This window comes from Anopheles gambiae, chromosome 2 (assembly GCF_943734735.2).
Source record: "Anopheles gambiae chromosome 2, idAnoGambNW_F1_1, whole genome shotgun sequence".
Taxonomy (NCBI): domain Eukaryota; kingdom Metazoa; phylum Arthropoda; class Insecta; order Diptera; family Culicidae; genus Anopheles; species Anopheles gambiae.
Genome location: NC_064601.1, coordinates 17,597,805 through 17,614,453, shown reverse-complemented (window position 1 = coordinate 17,614,453; position 16,649 = coordinate 17,597,805). Strand labels below are relative to the sequence as shown.

The 16,649-nt window shown below is 45.3% G+C and overlaps 2 protein-coding genes across 8 annotated transcripts in view; both read left to right on the top strand.

Moving 5' to 3' along the window:
- The window catches only part of LOC1269326 (GATA-binding factor A), a 34,995-nt gene extending 23,544 nt beyond the window's left edge, over positions 1-11,451 (top strand). The window contains exons 2-6 of one of the 7 annotated variants that reach the window (XM_061642414.1): positions 7,369-7,623; positions 7,816-7,920; positions 8,304-8,476; positions 9,391-9,655; positions 9,727-11,451. In XM_061642414.1, coding sequence (XP_061498398.1) covers positions 7,410-7,623; positions 7,816-7,920; positions 8,304-8,476; positions 9,391-9,655; positions 9,727-10,574 — 1,605 coding nt within the window. In that variant the 5' untranslated portion in view covers positions 7,369-7,409 and the 3' untranslated portion in view covers positions 10,575-11,451. Of the gene's footprint in view, positions 1-7,365; positions 7,624-7,815; positions 7,935-8,303; positions 8,483-9,387; positions 9,656-9,726 lie in introns of all 7 variants that reach the window. The other 6 variants (XM_061642413.1, XM_061642412.1, XM_307949.4 and 3 more) reach the window with 6 other exon arrangements.
- Positions 11,452-13,879: 2,428 nt separating this feature from the next.
- On the top strand, positions 13,880-16,585 carry LOC1269327 (nuclear hormone receptor family member fax-1). The gene is made up of 4 exons (XM_061643711.1): positions 13,880-14,044; positions 14,145-14,369; positions 16,104-16,287; positions 16,378-16,585. The coding sequence occupies exons 1-4, from the start codon at positions 13,906-13,908 to the stop codon at positions 16,526-16,528; spliced, it is 699 nt and encodes a 232-aa protein (XP_061499695.1). The 5' UTR covers positions 13,880-13,905; the 3' UTR covers positions 16,529-16,585.
- The last annotated feature ends 64 nt before the right edge of the window (positions 16,586-16,649 follow it).

The window sequence follows — 16,649 nt, the reverse complement described above, 5'->3', positions numbered from 1 at the left end:
TTTTTTTCCTCATTTCATCCCCACCGTCCCCAGTCGGCTCGTTTGCGCGTAACACATCTAGCAAAGGGGGACGAAAAAATAAGTATGGAAAAAATACGATACGAGGGTTATAAAGTTTAGTCTATGCCGCCGCCGTCGTAAAACTGTTCCTTTCGTTCGGTGGATGCTATCGGCTCGAGTTTTACGACCCGCTGATAGGACGCGTTAGCGAACCAGTTCCGCAGGAGTTGGGAGTGTATTGTTAGTGGTACTGTAGGTTGGCTCGTACGCTTTTGTTTATGGACTTCAAATTGAAGCAGTTTTGTGCTAAGTATTTTTTTCTTTTTGGAAAAGGAGTGATGAGGTTGGTTTGGGCTATGCCGGGACAGTGCGGGGAGCGAAAACGATGGATCATAAAATTATGAATACATTTAACCGCACCCAGAGGCACACCGGCCCTGCGGGGAGTACAACAGCAGGGCAACAGAATGCCGGCAAGCAAATCAAAAAGTTGTAAAAAAAAACCCTTTAAAAGTATCTTTGATGTATCGGTCCACAGCGTTAGAAGGTGCAGTGCAGCTCCTCAGCCTTGAGAGCGTTTTTTGGTTCAAGTTGCACTCGGGAAAGCTTGCCGTTTTTACGAGCAACCGAAAGAAATGGCTGATAACGCTATATGATGGTACGTAGTGGTGTGATAATTGTTAACTAGAATGTAGTTTTATGACAAGTGCATAGAAAGGTTTTTTTTCGGAACTTTTGTTTTTTTTTCAATCCCGTGCTTTGCGTAGAAAACGCGTGGAATAATTAAAAAAAATTACTAAGAGAAGAGAGTCATAATTTTATAGGGGATTTATGAAGCAGCTGTACTAGAATACTAAATAGGAAAAGTTGATGAAAAACATATATTCTAAATTTATAATTTCTCATAGATATTTTACTTGATGTGGATGATGGGGGTTCTTTGCAACGACTCATAAATGCTCAATATACTTAGGATATTTGAGCACTGGAACATAAAGAGACGGCTTCTAGACCGAGCATAATTGTGAAAATCATCAACTTCTGGTGATTTTTTCTTGATTATTTGCTCATGTTTTATACACTTTCTAACGTGTTCATATTTTTTATTGATAAACTTGTTTGTCACCCAACAAACCGATCTATTTCCGTAAGCCACTAATGGACTTAGCAATCTATGCTTTGGTTTATCAGTTATCTGAGTCAAACAAACCCTCTTTGAACAATCGGAAGTTTTATCCATAAAATAGAAGATTTCGTTAAATAGAAATATGAATAGAAGAAATAGAAATTTCGTTAGATATTTCTTTCATAGACTTGAGAACTTGCTTTCACATTCTTCCGTCAATGCTTTTGATTCTTCAAAACAAACACCGACGAGAAGCACAAGCAGCATTTTATTATTATTTTAGTCAAATAATCTTTTCCATTAGCTCATCTTTTTTTTCTAAATCTGTTCATGAAAATTCTGTCCTGTTCTATAATGTTCCCATACATTGTGCATTTTAATATTTTCACACTTTGTATTGCAATAAAAGATAATTATTCGAAAGTAATTTCTTGCAATTTGTATGATATAATTCAACTATATTACTTGTATTAAAACGGTTACAGCATTAAAACTAAACAGGAAATGCAAATGTTCGACTAAATTCTTCGCTCAGTTTTTAAACCAGACACAAATCAATTTGTCTAACATGCATCATAGTACAAAATTATCATTTTTGTCACATTTTCTATAACACTCTAATCACATAATATGTATGGATTACCTTAAGTTGGAAATATTTTTTCATCTATAAAATAGGAAAGAAATCAGTCTTTTAATTAAAGACCTAATTAATAAAGCTGAAAATTTTAAGCTATGTTAGAATAGACACGACTCAATCTTCTATGAGCACAACAACACATAAGAAAATCGCTTACAAAATAGAAAATAGTTTTGCGGCTTCTTATTACAAAAAAAAAAAAAATTATTTACTACATGAATTATTGTTTAACTTTATTCTTTGAAGTATATAAAACTAAAACAACTTATGTATACAACGTGCGTTTGATCCAGGGAGCAAAAAAAGCAACAAAAAAACCAAATGCACCAAAAACCCCTTTGCCGACTTTTGTTTTGTACCAAACGAGATCATATTTGTCAAAGGATTATAATTTATGGCCGCAACTGTGCATAATAAATTATCCGTCGCCATACTTTAGCCAGTGCTCCCCACACCGCCACGGCTGTCTGGCTAGCCCTTTGCCACTGTATAAGTATCGAGCGATCGCTTGGGGAGCAAAAAAAAAGCAATCCATAAGCCGACCGCGATCCATGCAAATGCGCAGGAGAAAAGGGATGCACCGGGAACAGTGCAAATGTGCCTGGGAATGGGGAGAACGTTTTAAAAGAAAACACGAACGAAGCAAACCCCGGGAATGGCAATCCGGTCTGCTTTACCATCATTGGCCAGTTTCGATCGCGTAGGTCGAATGCGGATAGGGTTTGCTTCAACCCCAAGCGACGGCGAAACGGGTGGAAACACGAAATCTCCGGAATCTTCATCTTTCATCGCATTTATTCCATCGATTCCGTCGTTCGCGGGTGTTGGAGGCGCGGGCAGCCGGTGGCGTAGGTTCCACCGCACCGAACCGAACGAAAAGCGGAGACAAGAGGGACGAGAATAAAAGCTGTCGCCCTATGGTGAGCTTTGTCTTGCGGCTGGGTTTTCTGGTGCTGCGCTCGAACTGTTCCCGTTTCTTTTCCGTCCGCGTCGGCGTGGTGCGCTGCCGCCGCCGGGGTGAACTCGCGATCGAGTTGGTGCAGTCCGTTCTTATTGGTGGAAATGTGGCTGCAAACGCGGCTATGCTCGCTGTTATGTTGCCCTTTCGCTGGCTGGTCGATCGTGCCGGCGAATGAGCTTATGAGCGCGTGGACAGCAGGCAGTGTCGTTTGAATTGCTTTGAAGTAAGGGATAGGGAGATGGGAGAAGGAAAGTAAAGAAAAGCAGCACCGGAACAGAAGATCGGAAAAACGTGACCGTATCATTGGGTAACGGGTAGTTGATGACAGCCATACGATCAATACGTACGGAGGGAGGGGGGGGATATTACCAGCGATAGGGATGCTAAGGGTGTTTCGGAAGTAAGAGAAGGTTACCTGAAACAGTAAGCAGAGAGAGAGACAGGCGGGTGGACCCCGGGGCAAATGAACGAATTCTTAAGAGTTCACCCTTGGTTAACGCGGGATGCAGGGCAGGACAACACAGGGGGCAGGCACACCGAGTGGCGCCTCGTACCCGTTCGATAAGAACCTTAATGGAAAGAATCTGTTTTATGTTCGGGACGCCGCGAGACACGTTTGCCTTTTTGTTCCGTCCGTGTTGCCCCGGTGTGACCACCATCGGTTGATCGTTTGCATCGTGCGCCAAACACTTATCGGGTCAGCCTGATTGTCAGCCTTGTGAGCGAGCGAGTGCAACTCAGGACGGTATGCGGTGGGGAAGTGTTGAGTTGAGGCGGCCTGAAATGCACCGAAATGTATGTGCACCTTAACGCGTTCAGGCTTTCTTTCGGGGAGCATTTTTGCGGTCAGGTATGTAGCATGGGACGGTGTTTTGCCGTATTCAATTCATCATGCTGAAGGAAAAACAAAAACAACAGCAACAATAAAAATGGGCACGAATGGGCATTGAAGTTTGAAAATTTGCTGCTAGTTCGATTGGGCTTTGTCCTTTTGGCTTCATTTTTTTAATGCTAAATAGATCTTAATAAATGTTTATCACAGCGAAAGAAGTCAGTTTTTAACCTTAAAACTGGTATGATTGTAAATAAGAAATTAGAACGACGACGACGACGCTAAGGACATATGTAGATGATATTTTTACAAAAACTTATTTATTTTTGTTAATAAGTCTATTTATTTCTGGTAAAGTCTAGTTTATTTATAGAAATAAGTAGCTTTAACTATTGTTCAATCGCCACCATGTCATCATATTAATGCCGTTTTACGATGTATTGACGGTAAGGGTGTATTTTTTACTCCAAACATTTTACTTTATATTGTGCATTGCATTACTACTTTACTTTACTATATTCTAGCATTGATAAAAGGGTTTCGCAGCATTCTGTTGAAATTCAATTTGCTGTTAAAAGAGCAGCTTTTGTTGGAAACACTTTTTGCTGTACTTTTGATTAATTGTTACATTTTAATTTGGAATTGTTTCTCTATAACTGGGAATGATTGGTATATTTTTAAGCTTCTAACTGCTAATTGTAGTTTAAAATGTCGATTAATTTGACTCTATTGTCATAATGTATAATTGTAATATCCACTCGATCGTTCCTCGAAATAACCTACTGTGATATTGATCACTATTTCAAGAATTTAAGTTCTGTTATGTGGTTCATAAAGTCTTCAAAGTTATTTTGATGTACGACTCACAAGTAACTCACACGGCAGAAGCAAATAATACACAATGTCATTGCCATTGCACGTAATGTACGATCATTCCAAAGCGGCATGTAATTATGATAATCATTTACAGTAACATCCAATCGTGTACGGTACGAGTGCCTTCCTGCTGCCGGTAGCAATTCAGTAATCGGTCAAACGGATCGCTTCGGAGATCGCTAGATAAAAGGAGCAAAAAAAAGAAGAGGAAAAAGCCGGTGCTAAAACACATGTCATCTGTCAGGCCGCAACCGAGACATGCTAGATAGCACAATCTGACGACCGCACGATAGTGAGATATTTATCACACCTGATAACGATCTCGTAGCAGATCACGTTTCCTCCCTCGTGCCGACGCGTGTCAAACCATGGTGGTATCGCTCGGCTAGAAAGTGACACACGGTTTGACAGCAATCGGTGAAGAGCTTTGAAGGCGTATCATTCCTGCACAATAACTAGCAGCTTTCAGGGGTGTTGATGAGACACTGAAAACGTGATAGTGCAGTGGTACAACAAAGCAACAGCGATACTTCTGCATGCACGTGTGCACATCGGTTGTATGATCGATCGGGAAGAGTAGAAACGGCATAGTCGGTAAACCGTGATCGGTAGTAGTTATCAGGGTGTACATAATTGTTCCAAGGAAACGGTTTTTGCAGTCGCCCTTGCACCCGCCGAATAAAACCTCGAGCTGGGTTGCGTGAAACCTGGAAAAGGTACCCACATATAATACAGCGCTGCAGAACGCATAGGCATGGGTACTGAGTTGCACGATCCGCCACTTCTTGCCTTCTAGAACCCGCAGCGTTACGGTACGGTGCACGCTACAGAGGACAACATTTTACTGCTGCGCCAATTCTGTTCCGATGAGCCCACACCGATCAGAATGCTCCCCGTACCTGACGATCGACGGGGTAATGCGGTTCCCGTTACCGAGGCGAATAAGTTCATCCATCCGTGCAGCGTGTCGTACCGTGGATTGTTCCATGCGTCGGCACTTTCCAGCACTTGTGCGGGCTTATCATAATGGTGTGCTGGTAATGGGACTGCGCACTCCTCCTTCCCCCCCCAATTTAGTGCTCCGGGGGCGGAAGTTATGAATTTTGAATAAAAAGGAAGAATAAACAGAGGCAACGAAGCAACGGGCGCCAGTCCACCCCGTTCAATTGTTCCGCTGGTGCGTTGTTGGAAACTGTCTGTCACTTATCACACAGATATGCTGGTGTACGGGTTCTCTCCGGTCTGATCGTTTCGGTTGTTCTCGGTTCAGTATGATTCCAGTTTTGTTTTCCTTTAAATTGGTACGCCTCACTGGTCGACCGCCTTATTGTTTAAGGTCTGGTTTTTGTCATCCTTATCGTGGCCGGCAAGCAAGGGCGACCAGTTTGGAGCTGCCTGTTTTGCCTGTTCCCTTTCGAACACGTGGTACGTGGCTCGGTCTGCGATAACGACCACCACCAACCTCGTAACGGATCCTCCATACGAAGGAGGGGGCCTCCCTTGCCTTGGATCGGTGAAACCGTAGTAACGTGTGCCCAGGAGCGCAACTATGTATATCCAGCACGCTTTCCAGACCCTGATAGTGAGTGTGCGGGACAACCTTTTCTTTGCTTACCAAAATTAGTGTCCAAATGCGCGATAGGAAAGCTTAGTGGAGCTGCATGGATGCGATAAGGGACGTGCGCACTGCGCAGCGAGCGAGCGAAGCAGCACCAAATGGGTCTAATGGCGTTTGTAACGTGCCTTCGATTAAACTCGTGCTGTTGGCTGTTGTTTGTGGCAGACTTTTTTTTTGCATTGCGCATACGTTGGTTGGTGTGTGCATCGCAAATCGGCCGACCGATCGAGGAAATGAACTGTGATCTTTGTGATGGCAGCCGATTCATTCTCGGGCACAAAATGGAGATTTGGCGTCGCTAATCTTAATTCCAATTTATGGGCGAACGATGAGCGATTCTGATGCTTTCCAAAACATTCGATCCAATAGAGGGGAGAGGGGGCGGGCGGGGAGCATTTGACGGTCTGCTCTGGTACCCCTCTGGCTCCAGACTTTTGGTGTCTTCTTCAGTTGGGCACGATCGAGTTATCGGGAGGAAATGGGAGTGCTTTAAAAACGATGAAATTATTTTGATTTTGGAGTTCGGTTGGAGTTTTATGGTAGATTTTAAAACCGAAGGAATGCACTGAAGCAGATTATTGTTGGGTCACAGTTTGCAGGTAATTTAGTTTTACTGTTTATTAAGTGTAATTTAAGATTTTGTTTGCAAATCAGGAGTACAGCTTTTCTTTCGGATTCATTTAACGAATTTTATTGTAGTTTTGTTCACCTTTGTACCTTTGAGAATTAAATACCTTGCTAAGGCCTTATCATGGTGGCTTTAGCATGAAATCCATCCCACGGATAAGGTAGTACAAACCACAAAAAGTCTACCGAAAGTCTTTATAATTGGTTAAGATGTCCAACAACATCTAATCCAACGTTTTGCTACAAAGGTGTTCCAGACCGTTCCCATCGTGAGCAAACAATTTTTAAACCCCCGTTTTCCCGCGATGTTACGCATAGTTTCCGACGCAGATATTAATACTTCTAACACCCAGTGTCACCAGCAGCTGGATCATTCTCGGGCACAAAGGTCACAATGAAAAGAGAACTAGAAAAAAACGTACATAATTTGTCTAACCATGAATGTGGTGTCGGTGTTCTGAGAGCTAGAAGGCCTCCCACGATGCAGGTGCAGCAGGGCCGATAAAGGGGTTGTGAACTACGTGTTCAGCTCATTTGCAAGACGGTGGCGTAAATAGCTCACATTCCCCGGTTTCATCGCACGATCGTCCGCACGACAGCTCGTGCCTTGCTACCGTCATCGACCCAAGCATGCCTGTGCTGTAAGGCAATTAATTTTCTCTCTATTTCCATCATACTTTTCCTGCAGACGTAGTAGCAGCGACGAGTGGCACCATTCCGGCCAGGATCATGTTTCACACGTCTGCCGCATACTCCGACATGACGGCAGCTGTGGTCGCAACCGGCAACACGGGCTCCTACCATCAGTCCGCGGCGGCAGCGGCAGCCGCGGCCGCCAACGCACCCGTCTACGTGCCCTCGAGCCGTGCCCTGCCCCATTCCCAGTACGGTGCCCATTCGGCCAACTTTTCCGCACAAAATGGCTGGCCGACGGATGGATTCGGTAAGTTCGCCGACGACCTGTTTTGCAAACGACGGACGATGGTCCACCATTTGCTATTTGGTCGTTCGGTGGGGAGGGAGTTTCTTTGCCTGCCAGTTTGTACCTAACTTGCTTTTGGTTCTTTTTTCTCTTGCTTACCTCCCTGCCTGTTGGACGGTTTCTTTCCCTCCCCCCCCTCCTCCGCAAACACAGGCACGACGCATACGCAGCTTCCACCGCAGTTTTACGCGCAGAACGTGATGATGGGTTCCTGGCGCGCCTACGATCCGACCGGCTTTCAGCGCACCTCGCCATATGGTAATTTGAAGAAGGTAATAGCAACTAGAGCGAATAAATCATACTAAAACACACTTTTCTCTTTCCCTCCCCGGTTTTTGTTTGATTGTCGTTGCTTTGCGTCCCGTGTTCTGCTCCGGTTTCGCGTGGACCCCCTTTTGCGCGGAATCGTGGCGATGGCTCCACATTCACGTTCTAAACGCGTGCGCATTCACTCAATCTCACTCTCTCTCTCTCTCGTTCTCGCAAAAAATAAATCCCAAACCCCAATGGGAAAACTCATAATCACTTAATGTCCCTCAAAACGTTACGCGAATGAACCCCGAACCCCAAACCCAAAACCCTTCTTCTCGCGCTTTTTTGTTGCGAATCGAAATCACGCACACGCATTTACCAACACGCAGACAGCGCAATGGATTTCCAATTCGGCGAGGGAAGAGAATGTGTGAATTGTGGGGCCATTTCAACACCGCTCTGGCGTCGGGACGGCACCGGCCACTATCTCTGCAATGCATGCGGGCTCTATCACAAGATGAACGGTATGAACCGTCCGTTGATAAAGCCCAGCAAGAGACTGGTGAGTGTGAGTATCCAATTTCCTTACCACATGTTTCTGTCCATTAACTGTTTAGTTCGTACGTGCGTTACACTGAGCGATAGCGCGTAGAAGGGGCAGGCTAGGCAGGAATGGGAAAGGTAGGGGAAAGGGTTGAAGGCAGAAATAGGCGAACTGTGTTGTCCCGGAACATGTTATAATAATTGTTCGTTTTTAATCAGAATTAGACACATACAATTATTGAAAAAAGGAGATCTATTTTATTGTAGTCAATCTGTTCTTATGCAACTGAGATAAATTACTAAAACAAAATAAGAAATTTGCCCTTTTTTGAGATGCGATTAGACCGTTGTACCGTGTCGGAAGATTTTGTTGTCGGAACGGGTCTTGTCTTTGCTAGATTGGTGCTGCCATCTAGCGAGCGTGCCAAGTCACGTTTGGGACGAAGGTTCCTAATGCTATTTTCCAATCAATGTAAATTTCTAACAAATAAGTAAATTTCATATTTTATACCAAAAAAAGAAAAACGAAAAAAAAATTATCAGAAAATCGCTTTAAAAATAATTATTGCCTAATAAAATCAATAACAAGTTTAACGTTTCATACAGTAGTTCAGGGAGGATTGGTTCATTTTGAAGAAGTTAGGTTTGTCTGAAAAATCGTGCGACTAAAATATCAATAACCCAACCAGCAGAGCTAGAGCAGGATCATTCAAAGTAGCTAAAGAAGCATTCACATTGGGCTCCACACATTTCAGCTGCACACCCTGCACGCAGGTTGCCGGTGTTGAAGTTGGCTCGCAGAGTTGCATACATGAGGGGAGGGTGCTTTCGATTCGACAACCGCCTAAAACAGTCATAACTAATATGAGCACTTTGCTGTTCTCGTTTTTCTTTCTCTCTTCCATGGCAATCTCAATTTCGTTCTTTTAGCAGACGGCCACGCGACGGCTAGGTCTGTGCTGTACGAACTGTGGCACGCGCACGACCACACTCTGGCGACGCAACAACGACGGCGAACCGGTGTGTAACGCTTGCGGGCTGTACTTCAAGCTGCACGGCGTCAACCGACCACTGGCAATGCGCAAGGATGGCATACAGACGCGCAAGCGCAAGCCAAAGAAAACGGGCGGTTCCGGTGGGTCGGCGGACGTGATGGCACTGGTCGGTGGCAAAAAGGACGATGGTGGAATTGGTGACGGTAAGTGGTTTAATGGCACATGTTCCCCCAAGGTCAATCAAAGCTGACAATATTCTTTTTGCTTCGCACAGGCCTGCTGCAAACTGACCGGAACGGCAACTCGAAGAATCTCACCGGCAGTCCCAAATCGCAGAACCTTTCGTCACCCGCAATCCGCTCGCTGCACATCTCGCCCCACCATGGACAGTCGTACGGGCTGGGCTCGTCGCTCGGATCGGCCCATCACGGAGGCAGCGCCGGTACGCTCGGCTCGCTGGTCGGCAAGTACGATCTGTCGGCCCTGTCGCCGCCCGGATCGCTCGGCGGCGTGCCGGGCAGTATCGTGTCCTCGTCCGGTCATCAGCAGCACACTACCGCTGGCCTGAATTCGTCCCACATCTACACGACGCCGAGCTCGAACTCGCTGTCGACACAGCACAGCCATTCGCCGGTTAACGGGTACGGTAACAATCATCCCACGGGTGGATCCAACCTACCGGGCAACAACAATGGTGGGGCCGGTGGCGGTGGTTCTAATACACCATCGAACCATGGTGCGCTCGGAAACACCCAGAACAATGCGGGCGGCAACCAAACTCCCTTCGGGCAGATCAAATCGGAATCGAACCCGCTCGGCGGTGCGTCCACCACACCGACCTCCGTGCCGTCCAGCAACGGGTACGGTGACTACATGAACAACTGCCTCCAGAGCGGGTACTTTAGCGGTGGGTTCAGTTCGCTGCACTCCCACCACAGCCCGCACCATGTGTCGCCCGGGATGGGCAGCACGGTGAATGGCGCGTCCCTAACCCATTCCCATCATGCCCATCCGCACCATCATCACCATCACCATCATCATCATCCGACGGCGGCCGATTTGGCCGGGTATCACCATCAGCATAATGTTATACAGGCGGCCAAGCTGATGGCATCCTCGTAAGGTAGCGTGGTTCCCGGAGCTAGAGTATGAGTACTGACACGTTTGTGCAAGAAATTCCATTCGAAGTTCCTCGCTTGTTGCTTGCTTGCCACAATCGCGTGCTAGGATAAGGAGTGTGGTTTGAAGACGAGCCGAGACAGTGTTTATCCCATTTGCACTGTAAAGTTGACAGATAAGGTAGTAGAGTCCCCTCTTTAAGCTGTAAAGTAGTAGATCGAGAAGAATGTACCGTACTTACACCGAGGCACGGTTCTGAGCTGTGCAAAACAAGGCAAAAGTATCTATGCAAGTATTTTAATCGTATTACTGTAAGACGTAGCAGAACAGAGGAAACCAGTGCCTCATCTAACTGTTAGAAATACACGAAATGCAATTTTTATACAATACGATAAGTAAAGGATAATTTTGTAAATATATATGATCTTCTCTTCCCGCACACTACCCAGAAGAGGTGTTACGTTTAAGGTACGAAAGTTTAAGCTACGAATGTGCATTTATTTTACATTTTGGCCGCGTTTGGTGTGAGAAGAACTGTTCACATTTGCATTCCTTGAAATGAGCACTACTGCAAGCGAGTATCGTTACACTTAGGTAAGACGCCTGCCCTAGGAGCGCCGAGCAGGAGTAGCATGCGATCGGCGTTGTGCCTTTGTTTTGGCGCTGCAATAAGAAGATAGTGTGGTTTTTAGTGGACTTTAGCGTGTAAGCACTTAGCGGTAGGAAGCGTAACCGGTAGCAACATATTTAATATATGCCGCTAGTGCAACGAGAACTGTATTACGATGCGTAACGTACGGTATTAGTGGTAATTTGCATTGCAGTAAAAACAAAAGTATTGGAAAATAAAGCACTATTTGAGGCAGATGGACTGTAAAAACTGGGGTTTATGTATGGTTATTGGTGAACAATTGAGTCTTCTAGTTGGTGTGTGTTATTGTAGTATGTTACGAACACGTTTCACTTTCATGGTAATGTGGTGCGAATAAGTTAATTTATTCTAAGGTGCAGAATAGACATGTGGGTAACAATGGACAACAAGTAGCGTTACATAGCGTTACTGGGCATCGTTACGGGAGCATGGCTCAAGATACACCGATCGCTATACGAAGGCAGACGGCAGAGTCCTCGATTCGAGGGATGAAAATCAATTATAAGAACTCTCTTGAACCCCAACCATCGAACGAGTAAGGTTAAAGTATTACCATCCATCGGAATATCCTCCCATCGATCGTCTTCCAATGAAAGCGAAATTGTTTTAAATAAAGAAAACCAGAAGAATCTCTAGTTTCTAGCGCTAAATACTGAAATGCTCTGTACTACGTTGTGGTCAAATCTAAAGGTGGTTGTTACCATTATGGCTTGAGTTTATATATTAACGCAAGAGAGTTATGGTCTGAAGATTACATGTGATGAGGGTATATTACTATTTGTGTAAGAATGGCTTATTGCAGGCATATAGATATGTCAGTTTGTCCCTTATTCTGTACATTGGTAATCGTTCAACTATTACCACTTCTCAAGTAGCGTTTGCTTCATTTTGGTTAGCACAACCAGTGTAAATGGTTAATGGCTGCGTTCGTGAATGGTAATGGAATATGAATTACGCCTAAATGTATGCATGCAAAGTATGCTAAATGTATGCATGCAAGGGATAAAATATAGTAGTTTAAGCGGTATTCTAATTTATTCGCTATTTCATGTGTAACGATATTAGAAATATTGCACCGTTAACGTAAAACGTTGGATGTTATTGTTATTCTTGAAAAATTTGTTTTTATATGGTTTGATCGTAAACCAATGCATACCTTAAGGCGAGTAACCGTAGGTTAAAGGTAAGTAACCGTAGCGCTGAAAATGAGCAAATTTTTGCGCGTTTCTTGCTTTAATCCATTTTTAAATTTTTTTGCTGCCATGAATAACTTTGCAGCGAACATTGCTTACCATTTCAAGAGAACCGCTCATTAAAAATTTCCAGCCAAACACACCGTACTGCCGTTGTTTGATTGACCGTGTGGATGATTCTAATGAGCTTCCTGCCACAACTTTCTTCTCCTTTTCTTTCTCTCCTTTCTTCCGCTTGCCCTGTCGCTCGGATTGAGACAAAGTTTACTCTGCTGTAAATATTCATTCCCAACCACACAATGTGTCAATCTTTCGCCCATCGATAACGAAATGTTGCCTCCCACCTACCTGTCACCCGGTGTGACGGGTGGATGATTCCTTCACCGTAATCTACAGCCATCACATAACGCTCATTTTCCACCCCGCCTTTCTCCTCTCCAGTAAAAGTACGTATCGGTGTGATTGTTCGAAGATGAATGTGTGTATGTGTGTGTGTAACGAGAGCAAAGCATAGCGGAAGTAATCCACCCACCCTGGATCGACGCTGCTGTCACCGTGGGTTCGATTTGATTGCGAAATGAAGCAAGAAAGGCCGGATGATCGATCGGGAAGGCGGTAGAAATGTCCTGCTCTTGGGAGGGGTGTTTTTTTTTCGCACCATCACCATCGTTACGTTTCCGATCAAAGACCAAACAGAACGTCAATTGATTGTGTCGATTGTCAACGTCCCAACGTCGGGCTGCGATTGCGTTTGATTGAAATCGGGCAGAAAGGTGACGTCTTGTTAGGGGGACGGTACCTCAAGGGTGGCTTACCTGTTAGCGTTTCTTTTTCGCTACCGTACGGTGAATGTAGTCCTCCGAGTTGTATGGTAATATTGAAGGTACGTTTCACATTTACTAGTTAAGATTTGACTTGCCTTAAAGCGTAAACACAATTAAATACCTACCACGAGGCATTTGCTCGATGTTTGAATTATTATTGTTTGTAGACTTATACACTCTCCCCCCAAACGACTCAAGTGGACAGGAATGTCCCAACAGTCTCACACGTTGGTCAGATGCCCAATGCGTGGAGGTGCTGCTGTCTTCATCGTGCTTTTCACCCTTTGCCCGCTGGCAAAGTATGACTTGCATATCGTGCATCGACCACCGTTATCGTTGTTGCCGGACACCATCATAAGGACCTCGTCGTCCTTCATGTAAACATGAACAAAATAACTGCTCCGATTTGACACGCATAAGTACCGCACTTCCCGCCGATAAGAACCGTTCTTGCGACCAGTGTCTGACAATCAACACCTTTGGCGAAGGAGAACGCTCGTTTATTAGACTAACAGGGGCTTTGTGTGTATCGATGGGAAAGCAAATAGGCCGAATCAATAATTGCGTCGTGAAGACCACCGTACCGGAAGTATAAAAACGTGTCCAACGGCCACGGCAACCCGATAGTTGCGTTTTGGCAGGCGGTCAGCAAAAAGCGGATAGCAATGTCCGCTTCACCAGCGCTTATCTGTCGCGTCTGCAGTGATCGTAGCTCCGGCAAGCACTACGGTACGGTTTGCTGCGACGGATGCTCCTGCTTTTTCAAGCGAAGCATCCGCAAACGTGCCGTGTACTCGTGCATCTGTAAGTGCATCGGCACGGTCCGTTGGTGAGCCCATCGTGAGTGATTGTTTTAAGGCAAGGGCCCGTTTAAATTGGCTATCTCGCTCTCTCGCTTTCCCAGCCGGCCAGGGTGGATGCTCGGTGGACAAGGCACGGCGCAACTGGTGTCCGTTCTGTCGGCTGCAGAAATGTTTCCTGGTGGGCATGAATGCCGCAGCCGTGCAGCAAGAACGGGGCCCGAGAAAGGGACGGAAAATGGTGCCACCCCAAAAAGTGCAGCCTAGGAGGGTGGCACTGAGCGGTGGAAGTCGGGGGAGGAAAGTGTCGCCAGGAGGAGGAAATGGAGGTAAGACAGGGGCGAGGATGAGGTGTACACATGCAATGATTGGCCACCAGCACAGCAAACTAGAATAATTAGATGTTATTGAGTGAAACGAAAAAGATAGCCAAAAATTTCATTTTTATTGTCTGCTAGATAAATGTTTCTCGTTTACTCAGCCGTTAATAAACAGCAGCAGGGTGGTTTTATTTTTTGAAAATTTTATTATCGTTTCTCACGACATCGATGCCTAGCAACATCTTATACTGTTTTAATATGTACGTGTACTCTCAGTGTTGGTGTAGATTAGCGTTACCAACAACTGGTGCTTCTTCTTTTTTTACCCAACAGCCTATCAATAGCTTTGGCTTAGTGAGTCTATCTAGGATGGATATTTTCGCTAATTCTTGGATGTGGGTCTGAAATTGAATTCTACCTTTGTTGACTAACATAAAAAAATGGAAATGTCAGTTTTACTAACAACAACTTTACAACCATTTTTCCCTTCATTTCCGCTAATGTATTTCCGCACTTGTTTTTAAGCACGATGTTGGAGTCAACCTGGGTGGCAATCAAAATAATTTCAACAGTAACGAATTAGAGGGAAGGGAATTGTAAGGAACAGCTCCCCTTTTATAATTCTGCTTAGCACCTAGATTGGTGTTCTGATCGGAACAGCACGCTTCTGCAGTTATTTAAGACATATTTAAACTACAGTCATAACCAAATTAAAACGAACAGTCTTTAAAGTATAGTTTCGGGGTATTAAATTAAGAAGATGTTATTTTTTAAGATAATTTTTCGTAATCTCTTGTAAGAGGTGAAATACATACAGAGTTTCCCACGATGTATTGGTTGGTTCCCATCAATTTGTGGTGGGTTCCCATATTTTTTTGGTGCGTTCCCACGATTTTTTGGTCGTTTCCCAGAATTGTTTGGTCCAATCGTATTGATATCCAATCGGTACATACCAATAAATTATGGGAACGAACCAAAAATCTATGGAATACGATCAAAAAATCATGGGAGCTGACCAATAAATCGTGGGATTCCCTGTAACATTGTTCAACTACATATCACTTGCCGTGCCAACAGGTTCTTGGTATGTAAACCGATGATTTGGAATTCTTGAAAACCACGTGACGCGTTCTGTTCAACACGTGTTTTACATTTTACCTAGCGTGCACTACCCCAGATCGGAATGTGCTTATGCTTCTGAAAGAATGCAGGGAAACATTCTCGATTGTGCTTGATCGATCCAACAAGTAAGCGAATAATTAGCTTGAAAAATTCCCACCCACCAAACGGCCACCCCCTGCTGGCTTCCGCTAATCAATCGGTTTGCTTTGCATCGTGCAGGCACTTTGGCGAGTGATATGTTTGCGGGAGATTGCACCGTTTGCGCAACGGTTACGGCTGCACTCGTGGGCTGGGCGTCGGGTGGGCAATCATCACCTGTTCGCCTCAATCAATCGCCCTCACACTCGGCATTGTGCAGGATAAACGAATTCCAAGTAATGTAATCAATGCAGCAGAACCAGTTCACTTGCCGTGAGTGCTACGGTGCGCTGCAAAGGGAGCAGTGCCCCCACAACGTTCCACTTGGACGAGTGCCGGGTGAATCTTGCTATTCTGCACCGTTTGCAAATAGCGCTAATCAAACACCCGTCGCTCCACGGTGGACGGCGAGCGTCTGCTTCGTCTGTTTGTTCTTACTTACGCTCCTTCCTTCCTTCCCGCTCGGCCACTCGGGGAGCGCAGACGGGCTGTCGGTGCAGATTCTATCCCAGGTGCTGATGGCGTGCATCCGGCAAGTGCGTCATAACGAGCACTTTGCCATCTTTGGCCGGGCGCAGCAGAACGAGATCCTGCGGCACGTGTGGTACGAATGCTTTCTGCTTCGGGTAGCCAACTGGTCCATCGATATCTCGTCACTGGTCGAACGGTAAGATTTGCTCTTTTAATGCATTTCACACACACACACAAACAAACACGCACAGGCACACACACAGTGACCGTATATCCTTCCCTTCAGCTGCTGTGACGGCCATCTCCGGTCGGTGATGGAGGACATCAAGGCTTTGCGGGTGGATCTTATCGAACTATCGCTGCTCGAGACGCTGATACTGTGTCGGAAAGGTTTGTTTTGTGGTGAAGACCCGCAATCGATCGAACTCTCCTGCTAACGACTCCTTCCCATTCCCCGTCGTTTTTCCATGCTGCACAACACACACACACACACACACACATTCCGGAATGCAACCGGGCGTAACAGAGTTTGCTTTGAGTGCCCGGGAAGCCACCCAG